At 46.2% G+C, this 21,768-nt stretch overlaps 1 protein-coding gene across 10 annotated transcripts in view; it reads left to right on the top strand.

The window, feature by feature from the left end:
- MTSS1 (MTSS I-BAR domain containing 1) overlaps positions 1-21,768 on the top strand; it is a 165,669-nt gene that overhangs the window by 75,918 nt on the left and 67,983 nt on the right. Inside the window, exon 1 of one of the 10 annotated variants that reach the window (XM_053896476.1) lies at positions 15,239-15,281. The exons of the other annotated variants lie outside the window; for them this stretch is intronic. Within the exon in view, the coding sequence (XP_053752451.1) occupies positions 15,254-15,281 (28 nt within the window). The 5' untranslated portion in view covers positions 15,239-15,253. Of the gene's footprint in view, positions 1-15,238; positions 15,282-21,768 lie in introns of those variants that run through there. 10 annotated transcript variants of the gene reach the window in all.

The following is a 21,768-nucleotide window of genomic DNA, read 5'->3' as shown; positions in this document are numbered from 1 at the left end:
CAACCAGTTTGTTTCAAAATGGTGGACTAAGCCACACATTTCACTGACACATAAGTTTGAGCTGATACCTTTCTCTCCTGGCCCTAGCCAGCTGTCATCCCTCAGAGGGTTCCTGGGTTCCCTCTTGTGGACACACAAATTGATCTGGGCTTTCCCATCCAGGCCTTCCAGATCTAGGCCAGCCTCATGTGTCTGGGCACAGAACTGAGTATGTTTGGGGTTTTGATCTGTGGGTTCCTTTTGACACTTGCCTCCAGAGGAATGGATGACTCGGATAGGTGGTCAAGGTAAAGCAGAGAATTTGCTGCAGTCAAGTCACAGTGTGAATGAGATTGCAGAGGTGATAGGTAACCTACCACAGGTATTGGGGGTGCACAGACTTCAGGGTGTTCAGGTAGAGATTCATTAAAACAGATTCAGTGGGATTACTCTTGAGAAGTAGTTTTGATGGCAGTCATTACAGGTTACTACCCATTTTTGTAAGATTCCCAAAGTTCGCTCTCTTAAAGTGTGTCCATTGGTGGTGGAAGGAGGGGTGGATACATCTTAAGAGCCTCTAGGGTAGAGACATTCTGCACATTTTGTGCTTTACCCCTAATTAAGAGGCATGCTTTGGTGTGTCTGTGATTATCTTCCTTATTTTTGTCTTCTTAGGCTATTCCTAAGTCTAGGTCAGGGTAGGGAAGTGGGATGTTGGGGTGAATGGGTGAGATTCTGTTGTATTTCCTAGATCTCAGAAATTTGGAGCTTATTGGGAGGAAGCTGCCTTCTACAACAGCTTTAATCTTAAATTATGCATCTATTGCAGACAGTGGTAACCCAATATATTGATACATGACTCGTGTGTGTGTGTGTGTGTGTGTGTGTGTTTGATATTTAATATTTGAAGAATGCTTGACTAGACGTGTAGATTTCAGGCCTCCCACTTCTATTGCTCATCTGTGTGACTTCACGTTATTCCCAGTCATTTTCTGGATCTCAGTCTCCTACCTGTTAAGTCAGACCACGAGATCTCTAAAGTTGCTGTTGTAGTAAATTACCCAGGAAATGCTGGGTCTGTGCGTATGCCCTGTGTTTCTCACCCGTAGTAGCCTTTACTAACTGACATAACCAACGTGTTGTGTTTGTAGGAAGGAACTGTGTTTTTCCTGTATATTGTTTAAAGGAACACACTCCCCTGCACTGTAGGAATGCCCACAGACAATGGGGTAACCGCCCTGTCCCATACTGTAGCTACTGGCCACTTATGGCTGTCGAGCACTCGAAATGTGACTGGTCTGCATGGAGATAGATTTTTAAGTGGAAAATACACACTGGATTCTAAAGACTTGGTATAAAAAATAGAATTAAAGCATCTCGTCAGTAATTTGTAGATTGCCTTTCGTATTGAGATGACCATATTGTAGCTGTATTGGGTTAAATAAAATATATTATGAAAATTAATTCCTCCTGGTTCTTTTAATGGTAACGTTGCCCCTAGAAATTTAAAAATTGCTCCTGTGGCTTACATTGTGGACTGCATTATATTTCTCTTGGACAATGCCAGTGTACAGAAAAAAATTCCTCTACTGGGTTGGAAGTTGGAATAGATGTGTCCTGGGTCCCATCCATTTATTACACAGTGTGTGATTCCTAGTGGACAGGGTGGATGTAACAGTGGTTAAAACCTGTGGAAGCAGCCGGGAAAGGGCGCTGGAGGGCGGTATACTTAGAACTGAATTTTGAAGTTGGGGAGTGAAAAATCCTTTAAGGAAAATGAAATGGACAGAATCAGGTCTCCCCTGCTCCCCAGGAGGAGTGGGAGTCTGGAGGAACCATAGAAGTTCTCCCTCTGGGAGGGAGTGTGCTGTGGCTCTGAGATAAGGGACAAAGCCCCAGCAAACAGGAAGTCACTGGGTCCCCCTGATCCAGGGATCAGGGTGACCCAGACTCAGTGCATTTTCCTGTCACCGAGCCCCTTGGATGATTTAGCAAGTTCTTCCTGAGCGAGGTTTTTTTTTGTTTGTTTGTTTGTTTGTTTTTTTGTTTTTTTGTTTTTTTTTTTTTTAACTGGGTGTTGGGTGGAACTCTGTGACCTAGTGGAGATTCATGTCCCAGAGCAGCCGAAATGACTTCTTTTCTTGTGAACCCTTTCGCATTGTTCTTTATCTGGTCTGTGGTTTCAGGGAAGGGCCCTTCTGCAGCTGGAGAATCAGCAGCAGCCTTTATTTAGAGGGCAGAAGCCTTAAGAAATGTTTCTGATGTAACATGTTCACAACTGTAGTCACCGTTGGCAAAAAATGGCCACAGAACTGGTGTTTGGTGACTAGGGACAGGTACAGCAGTTCAGTGTCATTTATGTGCATGTGCAAAGTGTATTAAAGCAATGCTCTTTGAGTGGGCACATCCTGCTCAGGTTTCCATTTGAGACTTCCACACGTGACCGACTGCTGCTATCAGCTTACTCTGTGGCATGTTATCAGCTTAAACCAGATGTCCTTCTGAAAAAGGCTCTTGTTGCCTTGTGCTTTAATACTGACATCCTAGGAGTTGGCTTTTCTCAGGTCATAGTTTAAAAAATTGCTGTATGTGTGTTTAGGGAAGGACTATGTGAATGAGAAGGCAAAAGGTGGTCCACAGATTTGGACTGAAGTCAGGTAGATTCAGTTCAGCAAATAACAGTAGCCAACATTTAACGGACACTTGCTTTGCACCAGGCATTGTCCTAAGCTCTCCACATGTATTAACTCATTTAGGTCTCACAGCAACTCTGTGTGGTAGGTTAACTGTTATCTCCATTTCACAGATGGATGAACTTGGGTAGAGAGAGGTAAATTGACATTCTCAAGGTCAACGGCTAGTCGATGGAATAGCTGGAATTTGATTCTAGGCCCTAAACAATTGTTGACTAAGTACCTGTATTAACTGCCAAGGACTTGCGAGGCCCTGGGGTTGGGTAGGGAGTGGTGGGTAAGTCAGATAGCTGTGACCTTGCTGCCAGGCCACACTGTTTTTCTGAGCCTCAGTTTCCCCAGCTGTAAAGCTGACACCCAAACCCTGCCCTACCTACTTCATGGGATTTGTTTTTTGGATCAGTCGCCCTGAAGCAGGGAAATGTGATTGGGGTGGTTGAAAGCTGCATGGTTTTGGTTTGCAAATGTCAGAGGGGACGGGGTGCAAAAGGGAGCACAGGAGAGAGGGCTGAGGAGACGTGGCTGCCCCTGACCTAGGGCATTCTCATGACTTGGTCCCATTGGGCACCTGCCCCACACCATGTCCTGATGATCTCGTTCCTTGTCATTGCTGTGTACTCTGGCTGGAGTCATACCTCCTACCAGCATGAAGCAACAGGAGTGGGATTTCACAGCCCTTTAAAACATCCTCTCTTCACAGTTCCGGCTAGTCCAGGGTGTGGTTTTATCACTGTGTGGGGATACTCTGTTCTACTTGCTTCCTATTAATGAGGTTAAACACACAGCCTTCAAAGACTGACTGTAGGTGGCTAAGCTCTGGGTCTTTCCGTATCCTAGAGGCCGCCTGAAGTTTGGCATTGAAAGATTCCATCCGGAAACAGTCCACAGTATTTTTCCCCAAACACCGGAATATAAAATCCTGAGACTTTAACTTTCTGTGGCTCAACAAAGAAGAGAGCATTGCATCTTTTCTTTGGATTACACTGAGTCTGTGATCTTTTTTGAGATCACGGCAATAGGGGTGTCATTGATCGAAGGGGAGTATCTCAGTGATTCACATTCAGTACTAAGCTCTGACTCAGGTAACCACGGTTGGTGAAGGATGGATGGTGGGTCATTGGCATTCACGGAGCGCCTTGAGGAATACCAGGCCTGGTTCTAGGGGCTTTTTATATGTGTTGTCATGTCTGATCCTCACGACAGCCTTGTGAAGTAGATCTCGATGCCCTGATGGTGTAGCCAGAGAAGCTGAGACCTGCCAGAGTCATGTGGTTGTCCTGAAAGTTGGTAAGAGGCACAGTGCCTGTCTCAGAGCCTCTGCCCCTCAGTCTACTGCACCACGTGAGGGTACTGTTTAGGTAAGAGCTGCCTCCTGCTGGTAATGTCATGTACCTCCTAGAGGTTTAGATGCTTTGTACCATTTGGGGCATACTTTTTCTGAAAGGCTACAGAGTAACTATTTCAGACTTTGAGAGATACAGCATCTCAAATGCAGCTACTCGACTCTGCCCTAGTAGAACAAAAGCAGCCATAGAAAAAAGCTAAATGGATGGCCCGGGTTGTGTTTCGGTAAAACTTTATTTACAAAAACAGGCCGTGGGCCATATCTGCTCTGATGGCTGCAGTTTGCCAACTCCTGATTCAGGGTTCAGTCTGAATGGAAATGGCTGTTTATCACTATTATTTTCTGAAATCTTTTGGAGAATGATGGCAAGTAGCTCACAAAAGATAGAAAAGGGTAGCTCTTTTGGAGAAGATTAAATCATGATCCCTTCTTGCCTGGGGGGGCTTCTCAGAGAGGTTGGACATTGTAGAGGGTCCTGGGAGGGCAGGCTTGTGGCACACCCCATGTTACTTGGTGACTGCAGATGTGGACTCCACAGGTGTTGGGTCAATAATAGCGTTTTTCATCCTGGCGAACTCTCTGCCTGGTGATGCCCATTTCACTGCAGTCCATGAAGGGCATCTCACCTTCTCTCTCTTACCTTGTGTTGAAACATCTCCTGGTCAGGAGTCATGAATGGCTGCTGTTTGAGGTGAAGGTGGCTTTTGCTTCCTGTATCCTAAGTCTGAGATGAGGGCGTGTGTGGCTGTAACAAAGCTGTGTCAATATGAAGAGATGAGAAATTATCTTAGTACTTTTGAAATTGGCTAAAATACGACAACGAAGATTAGAGGAATGGTAACCCTTCAACACACACACACACACACACACACACACACACACACACACACACACACCTTTTTTTGGTGTAGTAGAACCTGTTTTATTAAGGTTAAAAACTGTTAAAAACAGAAACTTTGATATCTAATAAAGGTCAAAAAATTCTGTTAAATAAAAGATCTTAAATTTGGATGTATCCAGACATGAATAACGTAATACATATATAAAACTTAAATAATAGGAAATTCTAGTTTGAGGTAGTTCTTGAACATGTAGGTAAATCCCTTCTATTTAAAGAAGGTATGTGTAATGATGCAGTGTTGTTTTTTTTTTTTTTAACTGTGTGGAAAATAGCTATTAGCTATAATCCAGTAAGTTGTACAACATGTTTATGTAGTACAAATGGCTGACACAAATTTTCCTTCAAGGTGCTGGGTGACAGCTTTCTAATGACTGTTCTGTACGGAAGGCTTAAAACTCAGGGGCATTTATTCTTTTAAAGCAGTTGAGAAGCCTTGGAGGATCTTGCCATTGGATTTCTTGTAGGTTGTCTAAATAATGAAAGTATGGATTTGACACAGAATGGCTTCCTGTATCTGATCGTTTATTCCATTTATTTACACAGAAATGCTGATTAGATGTCAGCTGTCTTCATTGTTACACATTTTCCAGATCATCAGCTATTTAACATGTAATTGACTAAAGCTTAGTTGGCTCAGCTTTTGAGTTAATGGACTCATAAGCTTGTGAGCTTGGCCTTGACCATGTCACAATGGAAAGAAGGGGCGAAGACACAGAGGGAATTGATTCCTGGTTCCCCAAAGAAGCCCAAACAACTTGAGATTTCAGCATGACCCAGAATGCTTTCAAAAAAATGAGTTAAGTACAATTTTCAAAAAACCCTACTGTCCATTAAATGTATTTTCAATACTTCATTTTTTTCTAAATAGATAAATGGAGAGAAGGGGGAGAGATATAGCAGGAGCAATTGGGATCCGTTTGCCTTAGCAGCTCCTGAAGGTACCACAGTCTCTGAGATGAGGCGAGAGTCCGTGGCTTTCCGGGCCTGAATGAGGAGTGGTCCTCTCCTGCTGCCACTTGGCCTGAGGGTGGAGGAGGAAGCTGGGTGCTGGGCGGGGGGGAGGGCTTTTTCCTGCTTAGGAATATGAGCAACTGTTTTCATTGAAAGCATAGAGTGCTCAAAATACTAATGTACATGGTCACTTTCACTTTCTGGGCACTCAAGATAAAGAGTTGAGGTCAATGGTTTGGGCTTAACATTGAAAATCATGCTGAGTCTTAGTGGAGAAAATGAGACCTGGGGAAAAGAGTTAAAAAAAAAAAAAATCAACCCAACTTGGTAAACGGGTGCGCGTTCAGCTTGTGATACCACAGTGCAGCTGCCGTCAGAGGAGACATCACCCCGCGAGCCACCCTGTGCGTGGGGGAGCCCCATGCACCTCTGTACACTTGATGTATTTGGCCCGCTAACCTGAGACCCTCTCTGGGTCAGGTGTCCCCTTTTCATCTCTCGGGTCCTGAGGCCTATCACCGTGCCAGGTTAATAGCAGGCCTCTGATACATGTTGATGGTTGAATGGGTCTGCATGATGCATCTGACTCCATTAGGTTTCTCGAGGCAGACATTTTGGTAGAAAAACCACTTTAAGGGGAAGACACAAATTCTGTGAAATATTTAAAGTCCTAAAGGCGCCCGGGTGGCTCAGTCGGTTAAGTGCCCGACTTCGGCTCAGGTCACGATTTTACAGTTCGTGGGTTCAAGCCCCGTGTCGGGCTCTGTGCTGACAGCTCTGAGCCTGGAGCCTGCTTCGATTCTGTGTCTCCCTCTCTCTCTGCCCCTCGCCTGCTCACGTTCTGTCTCCCCCTCTCTCAAAAATAAATAAACATCAAAAAATAAAAAATAAAAAAAAATAAAGTCCCCTGATAGCTACTGAATCATAAATAGGTGGCTTATGGGCGCTCGGGTGGCTCAGTTGGTTGACGGTCCAATTCTTGATTTCCACTCAGGTCATGATGCCAGGGTCGTGGGATGGAGCCCCGAGTTGGGCTCTGCGCTAAGCTTGGAGCCTGCTTAAGATCTTCTCTTTCTCTCTCTCTCCCTCCCCCCTCTCTCCCTCCCCTTCCCCTATCTGCACACACTGTCTCTTAAACTAAACAAATAAACAAACAAATAAATAAAATAGGTGACTTAAGTTTCTCCATCCTGTTTGAAATGATCCACCGGTCTCTTTGTAATATTCTGTCTGTAGTATTCAGATGTCAAAGCCTTGCTCACAGCTCCTGGTGGGAGCCTTGCCAGTTTGACATTCCCCTGTTAAAATTAGGTCTGGAAACTCCCCTCCTTGCTACTCAGGGGGGCCTGAGGCGGAAACAGCAGGTATGTGTTTAGACGCTAGTACTACTTAGCAAAGTTGGAGACTTAAATGTAATTTCCTTTTTCTTTTCACTTAGTGAAAAAGATTAATTGTGTTTACATGATGGTAAAATTAAATTTTGGTAACATGAAAATCACAGTTTGGATCTCAAATGGTGAATGTGTATCAAGGTTCTCTTCTTAAAAATTGTTGTGGGATGAGGGGCGCCTGGGTGGCTCAGTGAGTTAAGCATCCGACTTTGGCTCATGTCATGATCTCTCAGTTCTTGAGTTCGAGCCCCTCGTGGGGCTCTGTGCTGACAGCTCAGAGCCTGGAGCCTGCTTTGGATTCTGTGTCTCCCACTCTCTCTGCCCCTCCCCACTCGCGCTCTGTCTCTGTCTCTCAAAAATGAATAAACATTAAAAAAAATTTTTTTAAATTGTTGCGGGATGGGATCGGTATGAACAGATTTGTTAATTGGGATTTCTTAGCAAGTGAGCGTCCTGCCCTGGTTGGCTCCTTGGTAGCGGGCAGTGATCTCAGGGACTTTGTAGGACCAAGACTGTATCATGTGTAGCTGAGATAAAAGAAGACAGAGATAAGGTTGCCAGGGAAACCACCAAAGTGCTACATAACTATGTGCTGTTTATGCATTTAAATGTGGTTTGAGGTTTGGGAGGGGCCCCCCTCCACACCTGCCGAGACACAGTTGATAGTACATGGAAATGAGCAAAGCCCATGTGCCCGTTCTTAAAGAAGATGACCCCGGGCTCAATGTAGCTCAAGCTGTGGGCCTAAGGGGATCGTGTTCTGTGCCTTCTTTCTGTGTGTTCAAGTATTAGCTCCTAATGATGTGCTTCCAATTGATTTTCATGGAAATGGGCTGTGGGACATCTCTTTAATGTACTTTTTCTCTTTGTCACACATACTTCGTACACTTTTTTTCCTGATTTTTAAACTCTTTTTACAGAATTTCAGAACTATAGCACTTATCTTTTTATAGTGTATGAAAACTACCTTGTCATTTCACCATCTGGAAATAGCTAATATAATATTTTGTACTCCTGAGAATATTTTTCCATATGTACATATATGCACACACACATGTATATAATTTAACTGTGTGAATGCATAATACTTTAAATATATTCATATATTACATATAAAGTCTCCCAAGTTTTAGCTACAGATTTTAATTTTTAAATTACCATATTGTAATAATTTTTTCATGGCTGCAGAAACACTCATACAAGCAGATGACAATTTAGTTAGCCATCTCCCCGCTGTTCTACTATGTTTCCGATGTTCCAGTGTTTACAAATGATGCTGCACTAAGCATTTCTGTTCATCATTTTGCAGATCTCGTTTCCCTAGGTTAGGGTCCTCAGGTGGAATCACTGAGTCAAGGGCAGTCGCATTTTTAAGGCTTTTGCCCTCTCTATTCTTTTTACTTTTAGAGAGCGGGTGAGAGAGAGTGTGAGTGCACGGGGGAGAGGAGCAGAAGGAGAGAGAGAATCCTAAGCAGGCTCCACACCCAGCACGCAGAATGACACGGGACTCGATCTCACAACTGTGAGATCATGACCTGAGCCAAAACCAAAGGTCCGAGGCTCCACCGACTGAGCCACCCAGGCGCCCCCAGGCTTTTGCCCTCTTGCCAAATGCTCCTTTTGGAAGGATTTGGTTAGTTAATCCCCCACCAGGCAGTGGGGTATCTCATTAAGACTAGGTGTTACCAATTTTTTTTTTTCCACGTTGCTAATTTGACTATTCAGAGATCCTTAGTTTTGGTGGTTTCTGTTAATTTTATAGACCAGAAGAGTGATAGTAGGATTAAGGAGTTATTGCACAGCATGAACTAAGTCAGTTAGGTATCTTTGGTTCTCACAACAGCCAACTGAAATGGGTCCCACCATATCCCCATTTAACAGATGGGGAAACTGAGGCTTAGAGAAACATAGGCCATTGACTGTATTCATATTGTCTTTTAAAAACACAGAGGACAAACGAAACTGTCTTAAGAGACTCCTATTCCCAAATTGGGTGAGTCAGTGCTTAACGTTATGAGCTGAGGAGATGCCTGGAGACCTAATAGTTTTAAAGCTTAGTTGGGCCCACCAAAGATGGGTTGTCAGAAAGAAGATGGGAATTAGCTGAAAGCGCTTGAGAAAGGTAAGTTGATGTGTGAGGCTCCTATTTAAAATTGTGATGCTTTTCTTCCCAGAATATAGTGTCGCATCCCAGGTTTTAGGTGTGTCTTCTCCAGCACTTTGAGCTTTTGTAAACAAAGAATCTCCAGAGTGAGTGAAAGCTTTATCTGTTGTGATTCATTTTCTAAAAAAAAAATCCGAAGACATGCTATGCTTAGGGCTTTCCATTTCTGCCTGCTTTCCATTCATATCACTGGCACCATTGAAAGCATGTACCCTGCACCTGCTTCGTTTCAGGATTTGAACATCTTTCCAGTTAACTGTGCCTTTCAGGAAATGCTAAGTACTTGAAACTAAACCACGTGGTTGTCCTTCTGGACCTGTTTCCTTTTAACTTTTGAGACTTGCTGTTTATTGAAAACTAAAAGTACATAACCTTTATGCTGGATTTAGCTGTCTGTACATTTCTCTGTGCCTTGAAAACCTCACACCCGTGCTAATGTTTCCTCGTTCTCAAGAACTACGGTTAGAAGGAAGGAGGGGGAGAGATTTATGTACCAGTGAGTCAGGGCTTTTGCTTAATATCTAGGACTGATACTTTCGCAGTTCTCTTCTCCTTGCCTCTCTCCTTTATCCTTCCTCTTTTCTTTCCAAGCTCATTGTTAAAGTTAGAAATTCCGTCCGTCTTTGGATAGGGAAGATTCTGATTTAGGATATAGCTTCTTAACTCATTTATTTGGTTCCATTTGAGCCAAAGAAGTTATTAAACTGAAGTGTTTTTAGTTCTTTCACTGGACCAGTTGTCTGTCAGGCTGCCTGTCCATCCATCCATCCATCTATCCATCTTTATAGCTTTCTACCTTGAAGTACATTGCTAGGTGCTATGGAAGAAAGGTACATAAGGCAGAGAGTGAACTTATGTTTGTTGAGTAGTTCAGTGTTTTGGGGCCAAGGCTGAGTGCTTTTATATGTTCTTATTTAATTTTTTGCAGCAGCTGCATGGGAAAACACTGTTTTAACCACACATTACAGGAATGGAAGCTCAGAGAGATCCTGGGACTTGCCAAAGTCATGGTTATATGAATCCACATTTGTTGGGGCTCACCTTTTCTTTCTCTCTGAAACTGCTTTCTTTATTTTGAGAGAGAGAGAGGGAGAGGGAGAATCCCAAGCGGGCTCTGCACTTTTAGTAGAGAGCCCAACGTGGGGCTCGAACTCAAACTCATGAAACTATGAGATCATATGGCCTGAGCTGAAATCAAGAGTTGGATGCCTCACCTACTGAGCCACCCAGGCGTCCGCCCCACCGTCCTGCTTTTTGATGGAAACTTCACCTAGTGCTTGCCCCAAAGTGCTTACAGGTGTGTGTGATAGAAGCTGTCTTAACTGGCCTCCAGTGGGCCTGCTAGGCACTGCTCCCTTGAGGTCTGGGATTGCTCTGTCACCTGTCCCCCGGCGCGTCTGCTCCCTCCCTCCCGATAGTGCCGTGCTTACTGGTCAGTGTGTTTTTTCCCTCCAAACTTGTTTTTGCCCCTTGAATTATGTAACTGAATGAAGTATTATATAAACTGATAAAATTTGAGTGTGAAGAGAAGTTGTTTTCCTGAAAAGTACATTATGTGTTTTGGAAAGCCTTGAAAAGCAATGTTATTAGGAAAAAAATTGCTATCGTTTTAGGTGTGGTTGAGATGCATCAGTGTAAATAAAGAAGGGGCATGATGGTGGTGCTTAAAATTGAGGAGGGATTTTTCTCTTTAGAAGCAGTGAAGCTTTCCTTGAAGGAACTGTACCGAGGCATTGTGGGTATGGTTTTTGTAGAAAGACCATGGAACTTTAGTCAACAGATCCATACTCAAAAGACCTTGGCCCTTCATCACAGGATTGAGGAATGAATGTTTTAAGTTAAAATAAATTGTTTAAGGTGTGTAGATTTCATTTCTGAGTCCTTTCCTGCTCTGACTTCTTAAAATAAACAGCCATCACATCAGACAGGATAGTCTTTCTGCTGAGCTGGAGTCACTGCCTTTCTTCCCCTGTCCCCTCCCCCAACCCCCGCCCCATTGCTTAGTGGGAAACAGGCCAGAGGATGGAAGAACAGTGATTGGGCTGGGTTCTTACCCCAGCTTGGCCCACCTACCGGTTCTGAGACCAAAGGGAAACCATTCAGTTTCCTCATCTGTAAAATGGGATGAACAGCTCCTGTCCAGCACCACAGGTGGGAGGGTCCAGCTAGTAATTAGTATACGTGAAAGTACCTTTCACATAGTAGGTGCTCATGAAATGTCAGCTGACTGTGCTAGGCTCATTATACTGGTGTGTCTTATTCGCTAATATGATTGTGAGTTTGGGGGCAAGAAATTTAGTGAAAATCTTACTTGACTAGACTTTCCAGATCCCAAGTTTATAAACATTTAGACTATAACTGCCTTAATGCTACATGGAAAAGAAATTGCTAAGTCAGCACTATCAGAAAGATTAATAGCATACACTCTTACAGCAATGTAGAGGGGCTTGTTGACACACTTTTGTTAGAGATTTATATCTTTGTTAAAGCAGGCGTTCCAGGACTTCTGCTTGCCCACACTTTTTTAACCTAGCTCATTACTGTGTATGCATTTCAAAAATAGATGTCCTTTTTTAAAAATTTTTTTTTACTGTTGGATTCATTTTTGAGAGAGAGACACAGAGCGTGATCAGGGGAGGGCCAGAGAGAGTGGGAGACACAGCATCCGAAGCAGGCTCCAGGCTCTGAGCTGTCAGCACGGAACCCGATGCGGGGCTCCAACCCACGAACTCTGAGATCATGACCTGAGCCGAAGTGGGATGTTTAACCCACTGAGCCACCCGGGTGCCCCTAGAAGTCCTTTTATTAAAAAAATATATATATTTATTTAGACAGAATGCAAATGTGTGAGTGGGGGAGGGGCAGAAAGCGAGAGAATCCCAAGCAGGCTCTGTGCAGTCCATGCAGAGCCTGATGTAGGGCTCAATCCCATGAACTGTGAGATTATGACCTGAACTGAAATCAAGAGTCAGACCCTTAACTGACTGAGCCACCTAGGCACCCCAACATCCTTTTTTTGTTAAAATGTAGAGTTAATGCTTGCCAGGTCAGCCTTTTGATGAGTTCAAACCGGTCTTCCCATTTAATTAAAATTCTTTCTCTTGTAGGGGCTGTTTTTATTTTTCCAAAATGATATTTGTCACTCGTTTGCTTGTAACACTAGCAATAATTACTAGTGATTAAGAAAAGCATCCTCCTCTGCTTACCCAATTCTTCTCTGGCCTTGAGGCCCTTGTCACCCTCCTGTGTCCTGACCAAAGTGGTAGGAAATATGTATGTGATGGGTGTTAATCTAAAAGCCCCCAGGTTATTAGAAGGGAAGCATTTGGGGCAGATCTCAACTTCATGCTTGAGTGGTGGTAATTAGCTCTGTGGCCCCTTCAGTTCTCTGGCAGCTCAGGGAGAACAGAACTGCCCTCCTGAGGCTAAGGCGTCTGCTTATACCATCATGGACCATACATTTCCTGACAGTGTTCCAAAGGGCGTGAATCTCCACCACATTCTGGATGTGGGTGTCTGCGTGTGATCCCCTTTACTGTTTCAGATGGGACTTTTCTCATTCCAAGCTGATTTTTGTATGACTCGGGCTTCCTTTGAAGCTCCACTCAGCAGCATTACTAAATTCTAAGGTGGGGCCAGTTAGGGGTAGTGGATTTGATCACAGACACTTCTGTGTATCCTCTTGACTATCTTCTCCACTGATTGAAGAGAAAGACCCTTAAACTTGGGCCGCAGGGTTCAAGCTTTAAACCCGGTAGTTATAAAATGTGAAATTTCCTTGGCTTTTTTTAGGATAAAAGAATTATGATTGGGGCACCTGGGTGGTTCAGTTAGTTAAACATCTGACTCTTGATTTCAGCTCAAGTCTTGATCTCACGGTTCATGGGATCGAGCCCCATGTCAGGCTCTGTGCTGATGGCACGGAACCTGCTTAGGATTCTCTCTCCCCTTCTCTCTCTGCCCCTCTCCTGCTCTCATGTGCACGTGCTCTCTCTCAAAAATAAATATAAAAAGATAATGAAAGAATTATGGTTAACATCTCTATTAGATTTATTGTCAGAGGTTACATTCTCCATCCTGAGGATAATACCGTGAAATAGCATCTTCTTCCCTAAAATGATACAGGAATCATAGAATTTTATGAGAAGGAAGAGACCCCATAGGGAAAGCTTCTCAGGTGATTTGTATTATGCATGGTAAAGTTTCAGAAATTCTGTTATACTCCTAACTGGAATTAATCTACCACCTCTAACCTCCCAAACCTGTTTCCCCTCCTTCACTGATCTAACTTATGGGTAAGTCTTCTCTGAGAGCACACTTTCTTTGAGGGCAAGTTCAGCCTGGTTTGGTTTCACGTCCCCATAGCAGCTTTCACGCTGGGGGTCAGTAGACATTTGCGTAAAATGAACGAATGAGCAAGTGCATCCATCCAAAATGCACCTGTGAAGACCAGCCCTGTAACTCTGAGGGCCAGGTCACCCCTTCCCTTGAAGACTCATCACAATAATGCTACTTTGGCCAAAGAATCCGAGGCCCAAATGTGACACAGAGGTTCCATGCCTGCCAGGATGTGAGTGGAGACGACCGACCACCTGTTTCCTGCAGGCCCCCGCGTGAAACGGCAGCTGGGCCACAGCTAGGGGTTTGCAGATGACCTCACCCCTCCCTCCTGCATTTCTGCCAGTGTTGCATGCTCAGCTGCCCATACCCAGCCTAGCGCCAGCCTGTCCACGTCAGAGCCCTTTGCTCTGCTTCCTGCTTCCCCAGCCTACCATGCTGCTCACCCTGTACAGCCCGCACTCGGGACTAGCCACTGGTGTCGTTAAAGTCATCATCCAAAACCCCCCTTGATTCTTTTTCCTTACCTGGCTACCGCCCCATTTCCCTGTTCCCTTGTATAAAATATATCCTCAGGATGGATTGGATTAATAAATAAGTTCATTTAAAAACCTGTCTTCATCTGAACTTTTTTTTTTTTAATGTTTATTTATTTCTTATAGACAAAGCACGAGCTGGGAAGGGGCAGAGAGAGAGGGAGACACAGAATCCGAAGCAGCCTCCGGGCTCCAAGCTGTTAGCACAGAGCTCAACATGGGGCTTGAACCTATGAACCACGAGCTCATGACCTGAGCCGAAGTCGGACGCTCAACCGACTGAGCCACCCAGGCGCCCCTGAACTCTTTGTTTTGAAGGGAGCGGGATGGCTTTTGAGAGGAGCACAAATAAATAGCTCCCACCCAGAGCAAGTGGTAACTGTAGGTACCTCTACAGAGGCTCTAAGGCGGTCCTGCAAGGCTGTGACAGGGCAAAGAGCCCTATGCGCCAGGGGGTGAAGCTGCCCGCTTTCAAGGGAGCCCTCTCCAGTGGGGCTGCTGCCTTCAGTTAGTTGTATGGCAGTTCTTGAAGACTCGGCCTGGGAGATCTGCAGCTCTCGGCGGTCAGCTGGGTGCGTCTCCTCCACAAGGACCATGAGGCCCCAGCGATCGCGCTAAATGAACAGTGAGGGCTCTCTGTAAATAAAGCTTAGTTTGTCACAGCTGTCAGAATGATTGTGTGACACTGGCTGCCCTTTGGAAAACTTCTCAGAGGCAGGCTCCCTGAGTTAATAACCTTTGTTTCATTGGCCTAGTCTTTGTGGACTCTCAAAACTTGTTGAGTAGAAAAGAAGGAAAGAAAAAAATCTGATTATACCCGGGATCCTTATCCGAGGCTGCTTTGTGCGCAAAGCCGGAGGAGCCTGACAACAGGCCTGCTAACCTTTGTGCCTTTTAACCTTAGAGTGCGGAATGTCGAAGACTTTGCTCAGAGAATCATCCGGATGCTTGGTGTATGCAGCTGGGCATTGTATTTGGCCCAGGTGAGAATATTGAGATCAGGCAACCTTGCTCATTATTTTGTTTAGCGGCCAGACGGAAGGCATGAGAACAGTCTAATAAAATAGAAATCCGGGAGTCATCAATTAAGTTGATTCCCCCTAAAAATAGGGAAGTTGCATCAGAGACGGGAACAGCTCAAGACGGCCATGTGACAACAGTGATTGAGCACCTGCTGTCTACTAGATCGTGCCATGCCATGGAGGGTACGAAGATGAATAACCCACTCTTAGCCTCAAACAACTTAGCCTGGCAGTTGGGAGATGAGCTGAAAGCTGAAAATCAGAGTAGCCAACTGCGTGATCAGGGTTTTTGTGTGCTCTGGATGGGGGGGGGGGGCGGGGGACTTCATAGGAACAGAGGTGTTTGGGCATTTGGCTGGCGTATGTCCATCGAGCATCACACATTTCTGTGTACATATACATTTAGAGCTGAGCCATGCAGCAGAGAGGTCCCGAGTCTTCTAAAACTTCGAGGACCACGGCCACGCTTCTAAGGATTAAATGTAGCGGACGTGCAGTCTGGAAGGGGGGCCACACCTGGCAGCTTCTGTGTGCCTCCTCCCGCCTCGAAAGTTTATTTTCCGGGCGGACAAGTGTAGCTCTGTTCTGTGGCTTGTGCTCCTCATTTGTCTCTTTCCTCCTGTCTTTGTCTCCTCCTACCTTTTTTAACCCAAAGTGCGGTTTATTTATGGGAAGAGAGAGGGAGGAGGGAAAAGACCCGGGGACAATGGATGGTGTTTCCTATCAGTAGATGGGGAACCAAGAGTCAGAGGAGAGTTTCTTACTTTGTAAAACCACAAAGTTCGTTAGGACTTTAAAAAAAAAAAAAAATCATTTGCTATCTCTTCAGCCTATCCCAGAGAACAGCACTTCTCAGACTCTAACGTGGGTAGGAATGACCCGGGATCTTGTAAAAGTCGGGTTCTGATTCAGCAGGTCGGGGGTGGGGCCTGGGATGCTGAGTGTCCAGTAAGTCTCCTGGGTGTTGGTCCAGGGACCACACTCTGAGTCCCCAGGGCCTGGATTGCACACCTGCTAGTTACTGTTATTGCTGTTGTTTCTAGCGACAGGGGAGAAAAGAGAGATCAAGGAAATGTGAAAGTTTGCTGCTCTCATCAGCTCGTCGCGAAAACCAGGCCTGGTGACTTTTATTTTCCAGTTGGTGTCCTTCCTTGGTGACAGATTGAGATCTCTTCATATTTGTAAATATTTATTCAGTGTGGTTTGAGAGGATGAAGAAGAGAGGCGTGAAGAAACCTAGGGGGAATTGGCACTTTCTAGAGCTCCCGTTTTTATTTAAAGTTTGTTTATTTTTGAGAGAGAGATAATGTGAGCGGGGGTGGGGGGAGAGAGAGAGAGAGAGAGAGAGAGAGAGAGAGAGAGAGAGAGAATGAGAATGAGAATCTCAAGCAGGCTCTGTGTTGCCAGCACAGAGCCTGAGGCGGGGCTTGAACTCACGAAACCATGAGATCGTGGCCTGAGCCGAAACCAAGAGTCAGGCGCTTAACCAGCTGAGCCACCCAGGCGCCCTCTAGCTTCCATTTTAAATAAGGACTGGCCTGTATATTAACCTTCTTACTGGTCTCAAAGGAAGCTACTTAGAGAACATTGCCCTTTTGTCATTTTGAATAACTTACATTTTCATACATAAATTTAGATCTGGATCACACCTTGAAGCATGAGAGAAGTGATTAATTACCTTTGGAAGCTAATTCCACTTGCTTCATCGGCGTGGCCATTGCTCAGATTTTTGGGGGGCTCCCTCCCCTAGAACCGCTATGAGAACTTTACACGATATCAAATTGGAATCAACAAATGTTATTTTTAAAACCATTTGTTATGGCAAGAGCGGACCTCATTTTTCCCTTCAGCAGTAAGAGTCAGTGCCAAATCTTGGGGCCAGGGTGGGTGACAAAGCTGCTCGGTAACGTTTGTGGTCCGTAAAGCGTGTTTGACTCAAGTAGAAGGGCTGCTCTTCAGTTCCTTACGAACCTGATTCTGAATGCCGTTGAGATAGGAGTTCCCCGAAGGTTTTGCCCAACAATAGGTTTATTAAATCATTGGCTACAAAGAGAACAACCACCATTTGGTTGGAGAAATTCAGACTTCGTGGCAAGATCCGCCTTCTTTCTACTGACTTTTGTTTGTGGCGTGTGTGTGCGGATAAAAGGCAGCGTGGACCGTCATGGTTCTTACCCTTTTGCCCCATTCTGTTTGCTTTCTGTTAAAACCAAACCAGGCAAATAACCACCACCAGCAAACTCCAGATCTCCCACTCCAGGGGCTGCCACGGAAGACCAGGAGGGGGTGCATGGGCAGCGCTGGGAGCCTTTGCCTTTGAAGGACCCTGGGTTTATACTCAAGAGCCACCCAAGGGCGTGGTGGGGTCGGACGTGTCGTACGGGGCTGACCAGCAGAGTAGTGCTGAGCAAGGACTGAGCTGTGCAGACCCGGGGCTTTTGTGGCAAGAACCTGAGATGCGGTTTGGGGAGTGACGAGGACAGGGCAGGGCCAGAGACCTCCTAGGATGGTAAGCCTTGAGATTAGTGAGGGACAGGCAAGAGTTGACTGGGATGCCAGGTCGGGTATGTGGTGTGGACAGGGCCAGGACAGAGTGTGACCTGTGCAGAGGTGTTGTGCTCTGATGTGTAGACCCTGCCTTTATTTTGTACGTGTATGTGCCTCCAGTGCCTGGAAGGACTCCCCCGTTGTGAAATCAGCGTGTTGTGTTTGCTGGCTCTGGAAGTAAAGGACATTTTGTGTCACTGGGGAGATTCTCAGGTCAAGGCAGTGGCCTTTGGTCTGTGTTGCCCTCAGGGCCCCCAGCTGTGGCAGCTTGTTGGAGTCAGGGTCCAGAATTGCTGGCCTGCCCGCCCCCGCCCCCCCCCCCCCCCCCCCATCCCCAGCCCCGGCTTCCTTGTCTTGAACTGAAGCACCCGGTGTGTGAGGTGTTTTAAGCTCAGGGGTAAAGCCTTGGAGGGTGCTGGCTGACGGAGACTCTAAATGCCACCTTTTGTCATCATACAAGTGTGTCTTTGGCTCCAAATGTGTTTGGCAGCTTTATGTCAGTGAACACATTGGGTGGGGGAGGGGCATTCCAACGTATCGGGCAGGTTCTGGAGTGTCATGGCCACAGGTTTCCAGAGAGATGAAGGTGACAGGAGGTGGGATCTTGTGACCTGGGCTCTACCTTCAAGTGTTGATGATGGCACAGCCAACTGCTCCTTTATTTATTTATTTATTTTTTTGTAGCGGATTTTGTGCTGAGTGCTCTACCTGCATTATTTTGCTCACTTGTGCTTGACCTTGTAAGTGAGCACTGCTTCGCAGATGAGAGGGTTCTGGCTGTGGAGCTTACTCTAGGTCACATACAAGTAGCAGAACCCAGATTTTTCTGACCCCAAAGCCTATGCACTAGATCAACACTTCTCACCTTAAAGAGCCTGAGAATCACCTGGGGTCGTGGTGAAATGCAGGCGGGAGGCAGGAAGCCTGAAGTGGGGCTCCCATGTCTTCCTGCTTCCACGGTGTAGCAAGTGTCTACACTACCTGGTGTACAGCTTAATTTCTTTGAATCTCACTTCCAGTATCTGTAAACTGGGCAGATGTGTTATCACTTGTCCCTTCTTCCTTAGAATCGCCATTAGAAACCAGATCATAAATGTGAACTCTTTGTAAATCAAATTAATGGAAATTATCAGTGGCCCTTCCATCCCTTTGTTCCCCCCCCCCCAGTCCTTCTTAAATGTCCTTTTCTTGCAGTTCTTTCCCTCTGCTCCTGCCCCTTGTTACCGTTGTCCCCGTGTGGTTGACAGCTGTCTGCGTAATGGGAACCCACTTGTCTGTTGATGGCTTTGTTGACCGAAAGCCAAACGTGCATAATATGTTTTAAAAGGATTACACATAGGGGCGCCTGGGTGACTCAGTCAGTTGAGTGTCTGACTCTTTCTTTTGGTTCAGGTCATGATCTCAGGGTTGTGAGATCAAGCCCTGCATCAGGCTCTGCACTGAGCATGGAACCTGCTTGCCTGCTTGGGATTCTCTCTCTCTCCCCCTCTTTCTCTGCCTCTCCCATGCTTGTGCTCGCTCTCTGTCAAAAAATAAAAATTAAATTAAATTAAAAATAGGGGTGCCTGGGCAGCTCAGTTGGTTAAGCATCCAGCTTCAGCTCAGGTCATGATCTCACAGTTTGTGAGTTCAAGCCCCGTGTCGGGCTCTGTGTGGACAGTTCAGAGCCTGGAGCCTGCTTCAGATTCTGTGTCTCCCTCTCTCTCTCTGTCCCTCCCTTGCTTGTGCAATGTGTTTCTCTCTCTCTCTCTCTCTCTCTTTCAAAAATAAACACTTAAAAAATAAAAGGAAATGGAGGGTGGGTAACACCCCACTTGCTTCAGAGGCTTGCCGTAAGGATTGAATGAAATATTGTCAGTGCTCCTCACGGTTTCTGGCCCGCTGTATGCCCCCAGTCACAGGAATATACTAGCTTACAAAATGCCTGTAACTTGATGTTTTATAAATTGCTCTCGTCAACGGGGAAGGAACCCCCTTTGGGGTTCGTGCATCCTGAAAGCCCTGCTGTCGTGCAGGACAGCAGACGTGAAGGTGAGGGAGCCCTGGCTTCTCTGGATTCTGCCATCAGTGTCGTTCTGCCCTTTTCCAGAGCCCCTGCTTCAGGGGCCTGTGGGGGAGGGAGGTGGAGGGTCCTACTGGGCTCACCTGCCGTTCTGGGTTCCTCGGGCAAGCTGTGGGGAGCAGGAGACGGAGCCTTCCTGCTAATCAGGGTCATAAATGCCAGCCCGAAGCTGAGCGAGCATCCTGCTGCCGGTTTGTGTCACTGGATTTAGTGTCCTGTGGCGGTGGTTTAATTGGAAGAGATAATTGGTGCTGTGTTCTGGGGAACACGATCCGAGAGCGAGACGCCCAGGAGCAGCGAGGCTGATGGAGTTCATACTTGCTGATTGTGGCAGGAAGCACCCCTCTGCCCCCTGCCAAGCTTTTAGTGCCTGCTCCTTTATGACCTGTGCTGCACTAGCATCCTGGCTAGTGTTCTATCCATGGAACAGTTCTGTGTGTAGACAATGACAGTGTCACGCCATTGGGAGAGAATCCCAGGCAGGCTCTGTGCTGTCAGCGCAGAGCCTGATGAGGAACTCAATCCCACTACCCTAAGATCATGACCTGAGCCGAAATCAAGAGTCGGGTGCTCAACTGACTGAGCCACACAGGCGCCCCTAGGGCTTTGGTCATTTTTAATCACCCCATCTCATGTCACCTCTTTTCCAGTGCCAGGTTGAGTAGCTCCCAACAAACTGCATTACAGAATGGAATCTCACAAGGTCCCCTCCCACATACCCACCCCCCCCCCCCCCAGTTCCGTGGCCAAGGTGGCTAATTTCTGGATGTAATGCTTCTCGGGGCCCCTTTGACTGGGGCTGCCTGGACCATGGGATTATCCTTTAGCTCAGGCATTCTGGCAGAAAAGGAAGCTGAGAAACTGCCCAGCACTGCACGTAGAATGTTCCCAGGACAAGAACTGGTGACACATTAGAATGTGTGAGAAGTTAATTCCACTTGTGGAGGACCCACGCCCTTGCACCTTCCTCTCCCATAGCCTTTCAGGGTCCCTGTGGTTGTGCTTTTGTTGGGTCCCCCGTCGTCACTGTCGTCATTGTCCTCCTCCTCCTCCTCCTCCTCCTCCTCCTCCTCCTCCTCCTCCGCCATCATCCTCATCAGCATCCTTGCCTGCACAGGGCCATGATTACAAGACCCGCCCTCCAGTCCAGCTTAGACACGGCCCCTCCCTTCTGGCTGCCAGCAGGCTCTGCTGCACACAGTAGGTGCTCACTATGCATAAGCCAGAGGCACAGACCGTAGAACATTGACCCTGTAAACTGAGAGGTGCAGAGAGGCAGGGGAGATATTGCAGGGACGTCATCCTGTCATCTGGATTTCTTGGTTGGAAAAGGTCCTGTAAGAGGATTTGCTCATGAAAATGGCGTGTAGCCTTCCAAAGCCTTCTGCAGCCTGGGAGTGTGTTCATCAGGGAATAAAAGGAACTAGGTGTGTTTAAGAAAGGCAGCAGAGAGCTGTGCTTGCAGCTGGAGTGTTTCAGCCCGTTTCACGACGATTCTCAAAGCTGCAGTTTCTGTGCATGGGGGACTTGGCTGGCCTTCTCTCTCTGGAGCCAGGACTGGGCTGCCTCTGGGAGTAGAGCTGCCTCGAAAGTAGATGGTCTGTACCAGCTGAACTTTGCTGCGAAAGCCATCTGTGTTGGGGAATTGAAGGTTAGAGTCCGAAAGTACGGGTCTGTCTAAAGTTTCAGCTTTTGTTATTCTTCAGTTCTCGAGCTTGCACTCATTTCTTTGGACCCAAATTCCACCTGTAAAAATGAGTCAGAATTGATGTGGTAGGTTCAATGCAAGGATCAGAAGGATTCTGCTTCTTAGCAAGAATCCCTTGTGCTTGTGGAGGG

The sequence above is a fragment of the Panthera pardus genome, unplaced genomic scaffold, assembly GCF_024362965.1.
Source record: "Panthera pardus isolate Hobbes unplaced genomic scaffold, ASM2436296v1 HiC_scaffold_7, whole genome shotgun sequence".
In the NCBI taxonomy this organism is placed as follows: domain Eukaryota; kingdom Metazoa; phylum Chordata; class Mammalia; order Carnivora; family Felidae; genus Panthera; species Panthera pardus.
Note: the sequence above shows the minus strand (reverse complement) of the source record. Positions and strands in the feature narration are given on the sequence as shown.